The following is a 14,123-nucleotide window of genomic DNA, read 5'->3' as shown; positions in this document are numbered from 1 at the left end:
GTATATGAGATCCTTCTGATGTGTTCCTTGTAAACCGTCAGTAAAGTGTGAACCACTGCTGCTAAACACGGGTCTTATGGCGGCTCCCGTCAGTCACATCTGCTGTCTTGAGACTTTAGACACTGAGATTCAACTTATCAATGGAGCCAATTGCATAATAGAAACGATTTGATTTCTATTACATGAGAGTAGATGTTGAACTTCATGCTGATTTGAACTCGGCTCTCGCCAAGATAAGAACCAACTAATACGCAGCTTTGCGGTAAACTAATGTGATCTCCATCCATTTGCGTTGTTTTCCATCTGATGATGTAGATATCCTTCTGTCTGGTGTTGATTGCTGAAGTGTAATGCTGGCTCCAGGGATCAGCTCATTTTGCCTCCTCAGCACATCAGCACACACAACGGCTGTGATGCTGGCTCCGAGCTTCACTGACAGTTCTGTCAGCATCCTTTCGCGGGCTAGGATGAAGGCTAGCTATTAGCACCACCCTGCAGGTCCAGTGCGCCCAACAACATAACATTAACAGAACATAAAAAAACAATCATACTTACTCACAGACACAGATAAACACAAACGCAGTCCAGTGATCACGCCCCCCTCCCCCCTTGCTCATGGCGCAGTTCTAACTGCGAGATCTCGGCTGTAAGTCTCAATGTTAAAATGTTTTGTCTTTAACATAGGATTTGCATATCACAGGAGAGTGAAAGTGAGTAAACTCTGCATCCCTTATATGAGAATTGGGTAAACGCTATTTTGCTAAATTAAAAGTGGGTAAACGCTGTTTACATGCATATACCCTCGACTACACAACTGGTCACAGCGCATCTACCATCTTAGTAAAGGAAGGTCTTGTATTTTAAGAATAAAGCTTGGGGAACAAAATATTTTTAGACAGAGAAATAAAAACAAACAAACAAACAAACAAAAAACCCCTCTGATCTGGCAATACCTCAGTTCCTACAGTTTTCGGTATGAAGCGTTAACTAGAAGTTGCAGTTCCCTCCCCTTGCCCTCTGACATGCGACGTACTGAACGTGCTGGAAAGATGGCGGCGTTTGTGCCAGCCTGGGAAGTTGTTTAACTTACGAGATGATAGAGAGCTGTTGCACTTTCTTCATAGGCAAAATAAAAACAAATATTACACATTTTGGAATCGCTTGTAGGTCAATTAGATGGACTGTGTGAAGTCACAGGAAGTGAAATCTGGTCAAAACAAACAAAAAAGAAACACCCATATATGCTGAGAACAAATGACTTAGAGACCACCTGCCTGACTACTGTCAGAGCGAGAGCGAGGGAGTGGGTTTGGGACTGACCTTGTCCACGTAGTGTTTAGTCTGTTAAATACTGCTAGTGAAGAAAACAAAGTATGGAATGTTAAATTTTCCATTGCAGAGTATGACTACTACTTTTAGACAAACAGCATTCGAATAGGACAGTGTTGCCAGCCACTCCCTATTTGATTATGTACATTTGAGTATAATTATTTGATTGTGGAAATGTCTTGCTTCATGTCTACGGGCTGACGTGAGTGAGGCTCTTAATAAATTACGGCTGATCGAGAAGATTCGACTACCGGTAAACCCTTTAGGAATAATAATAATAATAATAAAAACAAAAACAGATGAATTAGTGTAAAAGAGCAGTGTGCAAGCATGACCTACCGTAAGTTATTCAATTATGTGTACGTTGCACGACCAGCTCTGTCTGTTTTGAAGTGGAAGGACAATGTATTTCTCTCTGTACCTCTGGTGCTTGGAGTTCGCAATGTTTTTACAAATAGCTCGGAAGGTAATGCTGGATTTAAACCTGCGAAAGTTGCTGTGGTAACAAAAACAACCAGATGCGAGTTTGAACAGCAGAGATACAGGTGTTCTGGGCTTTCTGAACAGGATCTGAAGCAACTGGTAAGTAGCTCCGTCTCAAACGCTGGACATATACTAACGCCGGGTTATGTGGAGTGTGCTGTAAATTAGTGTATGGGCGCTGTATAGCACTATTGCTAAATCCATTTGCACACTCGCCACTAATACATCTAGTCCACATAGGTAATAAAGTGACTATAGGTTGTGATCAGTAAGTGATATGTGAAAAATAAGGGAGTAACTACATAGATTTGCACTGAAGTGGAATACATAGCTTTGTTTACTTAAATGCAGTAGTTGGTACCGCTATGTTTACAATAAGCTCCAGTCAATACTTGAAAAGTCACAAACTAGAACAGTTACACTGCTTTACATGGAGTTTTACAAAACGGTTTTGTGTGGTTTGGGTGCACTATTGCAACGAGCTAGTTATTAGGCCAGTACCAGAAACTGCACTAGTTGAGAGGGCATGGTGTCACAGAGAGTGACCGGCCTGCGAATCATGATCATGGTTAGACAGTATTGATACCTCTATAACTAGTGACCCAGGGCTTTGCCTTATTAAACATTACAACTAGACTTGTGCAAAGTGTACCTCCTCCAGCTGGGTGATTATTATTATTATTTTTAAATCTTTGATCTGGGCAATTATCCTCTATTCCACTATTCAACACAAACAATGACAGTGAAAATGACTACTTGGCTGATACTATCAGCTGTGCAACAGTATATAGCTGATAGTATATATTGACTATATAGCGGCTCCATGAAAATGCATACTGTATGCTGAAAATGCAGGTTTAAAGTGTAAAGGACACAATAGACGCGATGTGATTTGTCCTGGTACTTTCGCTGCGACACAACATTTCACACCAGTGGCGATAGGCGCGCAATGTGATAGTTAACAACCCTCCGATTCTATCATCAGCTGGAAAAAATCCACCTGTATGATGGTCCTTTTATACAGCTTTTCAGAATACTTATTTCAGTAAATGAATCATACACACCAACTATATCAAGTTCTCTGGAAATGGACTGCCAGATGTTCTCCCTCATGTCTTTATAATTTTTGTGTCCCTTATTATACAGCTCCAGGTATTTTGATACTGTAAAAATGATCTTTTCGTTCACCGTTGTTTGCTGAAGGCACGCAAGGGAAGCTGTTCCCCATTGGTCAGTTCCCTAGCTGGCGCGTACGACAATATCACAAAAATACAAAACAATTGTATTTTTTTTGCATCGCTTCGGTGTCACCCGTCGCATCGCAGGCAGTGTGAATCTTTTATTTTTTGTCGTGGTGCGATATGTCGTATGTCTTATCACGTCCGGTCTGTAGAAGCCTTAACAGTTTCAAATTACAGAATTTATTTTGTGTGCAGTTTTTGTGCAGTGCGATAAAAAGATGGAAGACGTTACCCAAACCACCCTATTGCCAACAAAAAATGATTCAGAAACGTAGTGGTAGGCAAAACATACATTAAAATAACACCTAAAATGTTAGTATACATATTTTGGCTGTTAGGGTTGAAAATTAAAATGTTGTCTTGTCTGTGTATTTTGATTAATCCCAATAGCACCAAGTAACCTAATTTTAGAATAAGAGCCTAAAGTAAACATTGAGATCTGTAAAGACAAACAGAATACAAAAGCTGTCTGGGATAAATCATGCACTAGTACAGATGAAGGGACATGCTTGTTGCAAAACTAGTATCAACAAATAAATTGGGCAACCTGAATACACAATTAGCCCACAGTGTTGTATTTCTATTGGTTTCCTTTGACACATTTCAGCAGCCCCCTCATAATTTCTTGTTCCAAAAAATTTCAATCTAGATACAGCCAGTTTACTTTTAATTGAAAAGCACCAATGGGAAAGTGGACTTTAAGGGCTAATGTAACTGAAGAGTTACATTTTTCTACCTGTAGCACAATTAAAAATGTAATGCTTTTAAAGTTTTTTTTTTAAAATTTATTTATTTATTTTTATTAAATGTTTTCTAGCTTGCAATGAAAGGATCAAGCTACAGTGGACTGCTGGAGCGCCACAATATCCACACTAAGAATGTAGAGCACATTGTTGACAGTCTACGGTAAGAGCAGACAGACCATATAGCCACACGTGAACATTTATGAACACAGGACCCAGTGTCTTGTGTATATACAAGGTGATTTAGAAGTCATGGTTCAAATGGGATCAACACATGAATTTATGGACAAACACAGAACTTACTGTTCAGACTTTACCAGTAAGCTTTGAATCACCCTGTATATTTGAACTGCTACCCACAGGTAAAAAATTCCAGTGTCACAATTAGTTGATGTTTGGGAATTCAGTGAGTCCTTCTATCTTCCTTCAAAAGTTGATCACTTTCTCTTCGACTGAATATCTGTCACACTTCATCCTTCATCTGCTCACTTGTGTCTCCTGCCCAGAAAGGAGGGGATTGAGGTCCGACTGGTGAAAAGAGGGGAATACAATGAAGAGACTGTCCAGTGGGCTGATGCCATTGTGTCTGCCGGTGGTAAGTAATGGCCATGATGGCCCATAACCTTAATGGCTTTGCTATTGAAGGTTCTTCAGAACTGCTTTTATTGATTTTGTTTTTGCATGGTCATTGAAAATGTATTTAACATGATGTGAGTGTAGGTCATGGTGTCAGACACTGGTACTGACGTTATTGCAGGCACTAGTTGTATGCTGGGTCTAACAAACAGTAACTGATATGACTATGTATTTTTCACTATTAAGGAAAGACAGTTTATACCATATTGTTCAAATCAATTCCCCAAGTGCAAAGAAATTCCCCCACTGATTTAGTGGAACATCACCAAAGAAAGGTAAGACAACTAATCACAGATACAATATGAAGAGTTTTAGTTTTGTATTAATTCACATTGCGGGTTATTGACTGTTGCTCAATCATGTAAACAAGGGCAACCGAGGGTGCTTTGCTTTGTGTTGAGTAATCAACAACTTTTATTCCATTTAATTAATACCTAACAACATAAATTATCTTAAAGGGAATTATTTAAATAATATGTGTAACTACACATCCATACTACTGTTCTTAGTGGGAATCATTTTTGATGTTCTTGTGGTTTGGCAAAAACAGAATTTAAACCTGTGCAGAATGTGACCGTCTCCAGATTGATTTATTTAATTAATTTGGGGACTGACACATATATATAAACCTGCAGCTTTGGCTGATCGGCGAGGTGTTCAGAGACAGAACGAGACGTGAGTGAAAGAGAAACTAAAATAAATCATTACAATTGCTATTCGTGCTGGGTTTATACCAGCGTAATACGTGTGTGTTCTGTGTCTGTTTTTCCATCTGTTTTGGCCAACATGCCTTTTTGTTTGTATAAGTGTTTTGTTCTGTTTTGATTAAACTTTGTATTTATTAATAAATATGCACCACAGTGCCTTCATACCCCAGTGCTGTCTCTTTGTGTGCTACTCCTTCCTGGCCTGACGTCACCACACAAGCCAGTCTGTTTACAACCGCTTACCAGGACTCACTACAATGATAATCAAAAAAAATGCACGTTGTATTTTCATTGTGCAAATGACAATATATGTTACTGTACCTGCTATATAATTAGTGTGTTTTTTTTGTTACCCCTTCTGTGATCTTTGTGGAGTGTCTATGTTTTTAAAACATTTAAATAAAAGAACCATTTCACAGGGAAGCCTCTGGTTTCTATGTGTTTGAAGGAGTCCGGCTAGGGTTGCCACATGGCCCCATAATTCCGGAACACTTTGGGACAGGACATGGTCTTTAAGTTGCCCTTAAACTGAAAGCAATAAACACGTGAATTGAGCACTAAGCACTTGCTTAGTTTATACTGCTTCTTAATTATCCGAATCATTGTGATAATACAAATCTTACAAAATAAAAAAAAGCATCTTGAATAAACGTGTGTAGGTTTATTCAAGATATTTATTTTTATTTTGTACAAAATGATATTTCAGTTCAAAATATTTAAAAGATGCTATTTATATCCTATTAATTAGTAATATAGAGCCCTGATTTACATTGACTCTCCCAGTTAAATAACCACTCTGATCCAGTGTTCACGCTGTCTGGTGTCAGGAATAGTGAACAGCTGCTCAGTATTAATGATTTCAGTTTTAGAAGGTGATACACTATTAGAAACTATAAAGAAACTTTAAAATATATATTTTTAAAACTATTATTAAAATAAATAAATATTGATGATGTACTTATTTCATTTGTTAAAAGCTATTATTGTATTGTCATGCTGCCTCAAGATAATTAATGACCAGAATCAATTTAGCAAAGGTTTAGGGCTCAATTCACATGTTGATTTGCTTCAGTTTAAAGGCAACTTTAAAATCCTGTTCTGTCTCACAGTGTTCCGGAATTATGGGGCCAGGTGGCAACCCTAGGTCCGGCTCTTCTACCCAGTTTAAGCAACACACTGAAAGCATCCCTTCAGTGATTGTGACCCGAATTGGAGACAAAACACACGACGAGGATTGAGAAATAAAAGTGAAAAATATGACCGTGGCTATTAAAACAGAGCAGTAATGAGGGAATTTATTTCCAGGATTTCCAGGAGGTGTTTATTATAGCATTGGTTTTAGGTGCACGCCAAATCCACTTTGGTTGATGATCCAGTTTTAAGGCCTATTTTTTTAAACCATTTAACCGTTTGGTTATTGATATTAAAACTGACTGTAGGAAAACACATATGTAAAAGTGCTTGGGTATCCGCTGATAGAGTGAGACCGTGGATTGCAGTTGCAAAAGCAGTCGCAAAAGCCAGAGTTTTATTTATCTGCTGACACATATAATACAATATTGTAGTTGCAGGGGACTCTAATACCATGCACCATCACTGAGCTATTAGCAATAGTATCACTCAGGGTGGCGTTGCTTATTCAGCGGGACTGTAGTGTCTATCAAGTGATAGTAAACAAGCATCTGCAATTATACAACATACAAAACGGCAAACAAAACTAGAAAGCATAAGGTGACTGTATTTAGCCATGCATTACTTCCTCTATACAGGAAGGTACAGGAAGACTCTACTGTCACATACTGTATATTAAGCTATACGAAGCTGCTTGATTTCACCAACCTACTCATCCTGGCTAAAGAACAACAGTGTGTGTGGTAATAAATCATGTTACCTTCCTGGTATTAAAGTTTGACTCCAGTTTAGATTGTATTGTACCAGAGGTAACAAGAGCAGGTAGGCAGACCTCTAAGAACTGTTATAAACACAAAAGTCACAACCGATTAGGTTGAAATTATAACCTTTTAAAAAAGTTTAATGAAATGTCAAACACTGTAAAAAAGCAAACAAACATATATACATACAATGTCTTTTATAATCTAAAATAATAGTTATTAAAAGTTGAACCAAAGGTTTATAGTTTGCCATCTCAACCCCTTGCAGGGGTGGCCAGTCGAGGTCCTGGAGGGCCATTCCACGCCAGTTTTAACAGGTTAAGTGAGATAATGAACTATTTCAGAGTGTGGATGGAGGTTTAATTGGTTCCATTAAACAATTTAGAACAGGGTTGGAACAAACTCCAGGACTGGAAGAGCCAAGTTAGACCACTCCTGCCTTATTGCATGGCTGGGTGGGAAAACATAACCAGAAAAAAATGGTCAGGATTGGTTCTGTGTGCTTGTTGAAATCAGTCAAAACTGGTCTTGCCTTACAGGTGACGGCACCATGCTGCTAGTGGCCAGCAAAGTTGTGGACCGCTTTAAACCAGTTGTGGGAGTGAACACCGACCCAGAAAGGTAAAGACTATTGTGAAAAACGGGAAGGCTTCAGGCTACAAAGGAGTATTCATTACAAGCTTACTGCTTGTTGTTTCTTCAAACAGATTACACAGTTGCTTTTATATAATTGGTTAGTAGTGGTAGGAAACTGGATGGATTTAATTTGAATATTATCAGATAGGCCTGTTTTTAAAACAAACAAGAGGAAAACAGGAGATAAAGAGTAAATCGTGTTAGTGTGCCAGCCAGAGGTACTAGGAGATAACAGATTAATTGACATTTAAATGGGAATTGTAAAAACAGGTTGCATATAAGACGTGTGTGTGTGTTCTGAGCTACAGAACATGCCTACTGAGTGCCAGTGTGTTTCAGTGTTCAAGTGTCAGACACCGCTACCAGTAATACAATTATATCATATTTTAAGCAGTATGTCATGTGTAAAGACCGTTCAATAACTGCTAACATATGTTACAGGGCGCTACGCGAGAGGGCTCTGTTGTTGAACGCAGGGCTGAAAAAATAATTAAAAGGTCTAATTAAGCAAATTATCAGCTCAATTAAAGGTCTGGTTAAGTAATTGATTGCTCAGTTTCAATGAAAACCAGCAGACACAGGGGGTCCCCAGGACCTTGGGAACCACTGTTATAAGGGACACTCAGCTCTTAAGGACTTGCCCCTTTCTAACCACCAGATGATCAGTGTTGCCCCATGTTTTGTTTTTTGTTTTTTTTAAATAATGTTTTCTGACTATTATCAGGGTTCACATTATTCCTTCAAATTCTTTTGCTGTAGATCTGAGGGGCACCTGTGCTTGCCCGTGCGCTACACAAACTCCTTTCCAGAAGCCCTACAGAAACTTCAGCGAGGAGAATTCAGGTTGGTGTCTAGAACTGAGTATCATGTAGTGAACAGAATAAAACAGTGTGCAGTACTATAGCCTGCAAGTTATTGGAGATTGAATACTATTAATTATAACCTTGAACGGTTTCCATGTCATTAATGTCAGTACGTTTTTAGACTGTAGAGATAATCTTGATGAATGGCATCCACATGTTTTTTGGAAGGATTGTTATAAAAACCCATTCCTTGTTCGGTCATACACACATCTGCATAGCCTAAAAATAGTGTATAAGTACATGCAACCTGACAGAGAGCAACACTTTATTGGGCTATTTAAATAATGCATTGTAATAGTGCTTTAAGTTCAGTGTTTGGATAAGGTAAAACTGAGAAGAAACCAACATTTTGGCTATAAGGCAAATCTTTGAAGGCTCTGGCTTTTTTTTTCTGCTTGGTCTTGTCTTGAATTGTTGATTTGGTATGCACCTCTAGGTGGCAGTGGCGTCACAGGAGCCGGATTTACCTGGAAGGAACTGGAATAAACTTGACCCCTGTGGATCTGCATGAGCAGCAAATGAGCCTTGAGCAGCACAGCAAGGCTCACAGGATCAGCATGAACTCCAGCCACAGTAGGTTAGGAGGAGGGAGACGAGAGAGAGACACACACACTATAGCTGTGTGTACTAGTAACTAGCTTATAACAGGGATGCTTATTTCTAAGCAGATGCAAGCTTTTTAATGTGAAGTTAATATGTAGAATGATCACTGTTTCCGTTAGCACAAGATTATTGTATGGTTCCTGTCTTGGCAGTTAGCCATTGAGCATTTCTTAGGCATGGATACTCAAGCTCATATAAATACCACATACATTTCGTTCAGGTGAAGATCGGCTACAGAAACTGTTAACAAATGAGAAGCTGAAACATAAAGTGGATAAACATCTATATAAGTACAATATATCAATGAAATTATGTTTTTATTAAACTAAAGTTTTAACCCAACCCTCATGTCTGTCTTCCTCTTGAAAAAGCATCTAATTACTTTATAAATGTGGAGCTGGGTGCAACAGTCCACTAAAGGCAAAAACAAGCTGCCACGCTGGCCCCCAGTATTTATTTTTGTCCTGTGTATGTTGGGAAAAACACTAACGTCTGTGTTCAACACTGCAGTGCCTGTGCGCATAAATGTCTTTTCCATTGCAGAGTCAGAGGAGACTTCTGGACCACACCTTCTCCCTGTTAGATCCTTGAATGAAGTCTTTATTGGGGAGTCGCTGTCTTCCAGGTACAATCGTGCAGTCTGTATTTCTTTATTCCACAGATGCATGGTTGAATCTGTATAAAATGCTAATCAAATACTTACACATTCTTTTACTCTCAGCTACTGCAAATGTAAGATATAAAATGGTTTTATTCCCAGGTGTGTCTTTTACATTATAATTTGAGGCTGTAATTGATACTGAAAATGAGCCTGTTTAAAATTCATTAAAAAAAATAATGTAGGAATAACTTCCTCTTTCATTAAGATTACTCTAGGACAACTAACTAAATAGTGTCTATACTGAAAAATGAATGCATAGATATACGTATAAGTTTGAGACTAGTTTACAGGTTTGCTGTTTTGAGTTATCTTTGAGTTATCTTTCATAGACTATATATAGGTCTAAAGAGCTGAAAAAGTTAATTCCAGCTTTACCTAATAGAATTATTAGCAACAAAGTTTGGTATTAGATTTGAACCATTTATAGTTTCCTTTCTCAAGTAAATGGAGCATTTCGCTACAAATAAGGGTGTGTAGAAAATTAATGTGGCTTTGCCTTTAATAGTTTCAAAATTCAGCCAGATGTTTTCAGTGAAAACATTCAAAGAACATACAATTATACCATTAGAATCAGTGTGTTAAGTTTAAAACAGACAAAAATCTGAATTAAAATATTTTAAAGGGGAAGCTAATTAAGCAGTAATGCGCTTTCCTCACCTAGTCAGTGTTAGTACATGATTCTTAGTGTTAAAATAGTGTGTCTATGTCATATTCCTTTTAACCCCCTTGCCCCATGACTAGCAGACTGATGACCCCTCCCCTCCAGCCTGCCTGTCTGATGTGTAAATGTGTTCTGTCTTGTGCAGGGCGAGCTATAAATCCTACAAACCCAGTTTCACATTCTCGCTTCATAGGGCCTCGTATTATGAGATCTCAGTAGATGATGGACCCTGGGAAAAGCAGAAGAGCTCTGGGGTCAATGTGTGCACTGGAACGGGATCTAAAGCCTGGTACAGCACACTAACACTGTTCTCCCCCCTCCTGAGAAGTAGCACATACAGTCAAGAACTTACCCAGTCTGGTCTTGCCAAAGCTCGTGTTCTTTTTGTATCTCCTCAACAATTGTGACTCAAATTAATATCCTACAATACCCACTATGCTCCATATGATCAATAGTCCTGCAGCATCATCAGTGTTGATAAAGGGAAGATCTGCCAGTTTATAAGCAGTCATGACAACACTGACATCATCGTTTCCAGCATTTAATTTTTTTTTAATAAACAACTTTTAATTTGTAATTAAAATAATCGTACTTGGATCAGAACTAGTAAATTCAATTTAAAGGAGAATAAAAACTTCACAAACATTGCACATTGCTAATTAGCAAACGTACAGAACAGTTACCTGAATTTCATACACAGAACATTAGTTATTCAACATACTGTGAATATAGTCAATTGTATGTCCATCTGTACATAGAACACCCTTACATTTTCTTAGGTAACTTGTGAATGTAATTGTGATGAAACTGATACCTGTAATGTGCTTTCACATGCTTTGGTATATTTTGTAATTCCCTTGTACAGGTCCTGCAACATTAACAAACTGGCATTCCAGGCAGTGGAAGATGTTCTCAAAATTGGTAAGCCCAGGAAGTAATCTCCAAAGGTGCATGTTTAAAAAGTGCGCTTTGACTGGGACGCAAATATCTTTTTTTTTTTTTTCCCCCTTCAGGCAACAAGCTAGCCGGGCTGAATCTTACTTTGGACAAGGAGCAAATCGAAAAAGGTAGACAGATAAAGCACCTGGGTGTTCAAGAAATTACATGGCTGTGATTTCACAAATCAGTAATGATTGTTAACATAAAATAGTACTTGACTCCAAATGCCACAAATTGCCTTTTTAAATCTTATGATATTTGAAATCGTTCTGACTGGTTCTAGGCTCTGTATCTCCCAAATATTTACAGAAAAATGGGAAACTTTGAAGAGAATCCAAGAAGACACCCTGTATAGCAGCTGGAGTATTGCTGTCTGTGCATCACAAGTTGCTTTAATGGTGATCGTGGGACTATGTACTGTTGTATGACTTCATCTCATGCCTTTAGTTACAGAGGAATACAATGATTCCCTGGTGTTTAATCCTGAAGAGCCCAAGATGTTTTTCAGTGTGAGGGAACCAATTGTTAATCGAGTCTTCTCCAGCAGCCGTCAGCGTGGCTTCACTACAAAGTAAGACCTATCACAAAGTCTTGCTGAATTTTCTTTCTTTCTTTTTAAACACACACCCCTTTTCCAGATTGTGTTGCCTCTAACAAGTGCCTTCAGATCTGTGTGATACAACACAAATAAACTGTCCTTAACACCCACACAGTGGGCCCTATTAACAAAACTTTAAAGGTGGTTTTTGAAGTGTTTTTAAACATTCTCTTAGGCTAAACCCCTCTTAAACAGTTGAACAGCTAAATGGATTTAATTTAAGCTTTAAGAAGCACAGTCCGTAACAAAATGATCCTTAAGCTGTAAATGTGTTGATTGCTGTTCAAAAACATGTTTTGTCATGAACATATCTCTAAAGACTAAATACAGTGTGGGTAAATGCAGTCACTTCCCGATATAGGTTAAATCATTTCTTTTTCTGACTTCAGGGTGAAATTAAACAAAATAAGTAGTTTTGGATTGAGATTATGCTTGTAGTGTAGAAAAGGTTCTATGAAGTCCTGTAAATGTTATGTACTGTACATGCTTATTACATGTAGTAACCCTTGGTATTGTGTTTGTGGTTCTAAGAGAAATGTTTTTGTTTGCTTTCAGGGTCTGTGTCCGCTCGCGCTGCTGGGATGCCTGTATGGTAGTTGACGGAGGGACATCTTTTGAGTTCAATGATGGGGCGCTAGCCACTATAGAAATGAATGAGGACGATGCTCTTCTCACTGTTGTACTTGAATAGAAACTGCTGTGCCTCCAGACACTCCATATCACAAGGATCACACGCTCAGGGCACTTGCATAAATAACATGGGCCACTCTGAGGACTGTAAAGAGTCTAGGCTAGAAGCAATCAGAGTACAAAAAATAAAGCAAAAAGGGTAGGAATGACACTATCCACTGTACCCTAAACATTATTTAAGAGGTTTTTACATGGTTGGTTTGAGATTATCATTTGGATATGGAACTTCAGTACAACAGGGAAGGTGTTACTTGGTTTCTATACTGTATATTTCACGAGGAATAGCACCTCTATGTATGCATTTCCGTTTTGTGGAAGTCGGCAATTAAGCCAGATATTGGAGTCGCATCTTCTGCTGAAGATCTTTAAAAACAGTTTGCCATTTGTATTAATGTTATCTGAAGTTCTTTTGTCTGATTTCAGGACTAGCTAATGCTGTCTTGGTATCTTGGGTCATGCAATCCAAGTTGAATGCTAATTAGGGTCTGGGAAACCAGATGTTTAGTCCCGGTTGGCACTTACTTATCAGTTTTGCTACCCTGCTGAGCCATATAACTCCAAACACGCCCTTGACTTGCACAGCTGGCCAGTAGGTTAAGACTTATTAGCATTAATCTACATGGAAACACTGTTGTGCTGACGTGCAGAAAATATATATTTACCTAATAAATGACTTTCAATAGATTGATATATTTTCAACTGTAGCTTAGGTATGGTAAACTTTTTGGATCAATGGAGTGATGCCATTTTTTTTATTGTTTGTGGAGGTGTAACTGTGCTTTAGTTATATGTATATATATATATACACACACACACACACACACACACACACACACACACACACACACACACACACACACGTACATTTGTTTATAGTGTTTATGAGGGCTTTGCTTTGACTCACTATTTTTATTTACTATTCCTAACTCCAGTCAAACGAAACTGCACATGGGGAAAGTCAACAACAAACAACATATTTGGGCACTTTTAGTTTGTTTTAAAAAAACAATAATGACTGTTTAATATATATTTTTTAAACACAGCAAAGACTTGGCCTTTGTCTTCATAAAGTAGGTTTTGTCAGACTTTCTTTCCTTGTGGAGACTTTTTTGACCCAGCAAGCACTGTAAACCTACGCACACGCACATGCACGCAAACACAAGAACACAAGGCTGGTTATTAGCAACGACCTCTTTCAGTTAACAAAATTTTCCCAGGAACCAATCCCGCCCCATAGACTTTCATGTTAGTGGGATTCTGATATTAGCAACTGCACGCCGCTTATTGCTACAGAGCGTACTTGCATGATTTATATGCATACTTCATGCAACTTTTATAATGCACTGAATTCGCAACTGCGTATTTCTGGTGGACTGAGGCAGAATCGTGGCTTTGAAACTGGCTATGACGCTGCACCCAAAATTGAGATGGATTTGCAGCG

General features: G+C 38.4%; 1 protein-coding gene across 2 annotated transcripts; it reads left to right on the top strand.

Moving 5' to 3' along the window:
- The first annotated feature begins 1,031 nt into the window (after nucleotides 1-1,031).
- LOC121318324 (NAD kinase 2, mitochondrial-like) lies at nucleotides 1,032-14,090 on the top strand. 2 transcript variants are annotated; one of them, XM_041254860.1, is made up of 12 exons: nucleotides 1,032-1,911; nucleotides 3,871-3,959; nucleotides 4,303-4,391; nucleotides 7,571-7,652; nucleotides 8,427-8,510; nucleotides 8,967-9,103; nucleotides 9,677-9,758; nucleotides 10,649-10,744; nucleotides 11,321-11,376; nucleotides 11,469-11,522; nucleotides 11,842-11,965; nucleotides 12,548-14,090. In XM_041254860.1, exons 1-12 carry the CDS (start codon nucleotides 1,660-1,662, stop codon nucleotides 12,681-12,683), a joined length of 1,281 nt encoding a protein of 426 aa, XP_041110794.1. In that variant the 5' UTR covers nucleotides 1,032-1,659; the 3' UTR covers nucleotides 12,684-14,090. The 2 variants fall into 2 exon arrangements, with proteins under 2 accessions (XP_041110794.1, XP_041110785.1); XM_041254851.1 differs by having other exon boundaries at nucleotides 10,601-10,744.
- Nucleotides 14,091-14,123: the final 33 nt, after the last annotated feature.

The sequence above is a fragment of the Polyodon spathula genome, chromosome 1 (genome assembly GCF_017654505.1).
Source record: "Polyodon spathula isolate WHYD16114869_AA chromosome 1, ASM1765450v1, whole genome shotgun sequence".
NCBI classification, from domain to species: domain Eukaryota; kingdom Metazoa; phylum Chordata; class Actinopteri; order Acipenseriformes; family Polyodontidae; genus Polyodon; species Polyodon spathula.
Note: the sequence above shows the minus strand (reverse complement) of the source record. Positions and strands in the feature narration are given on the sequence as shown.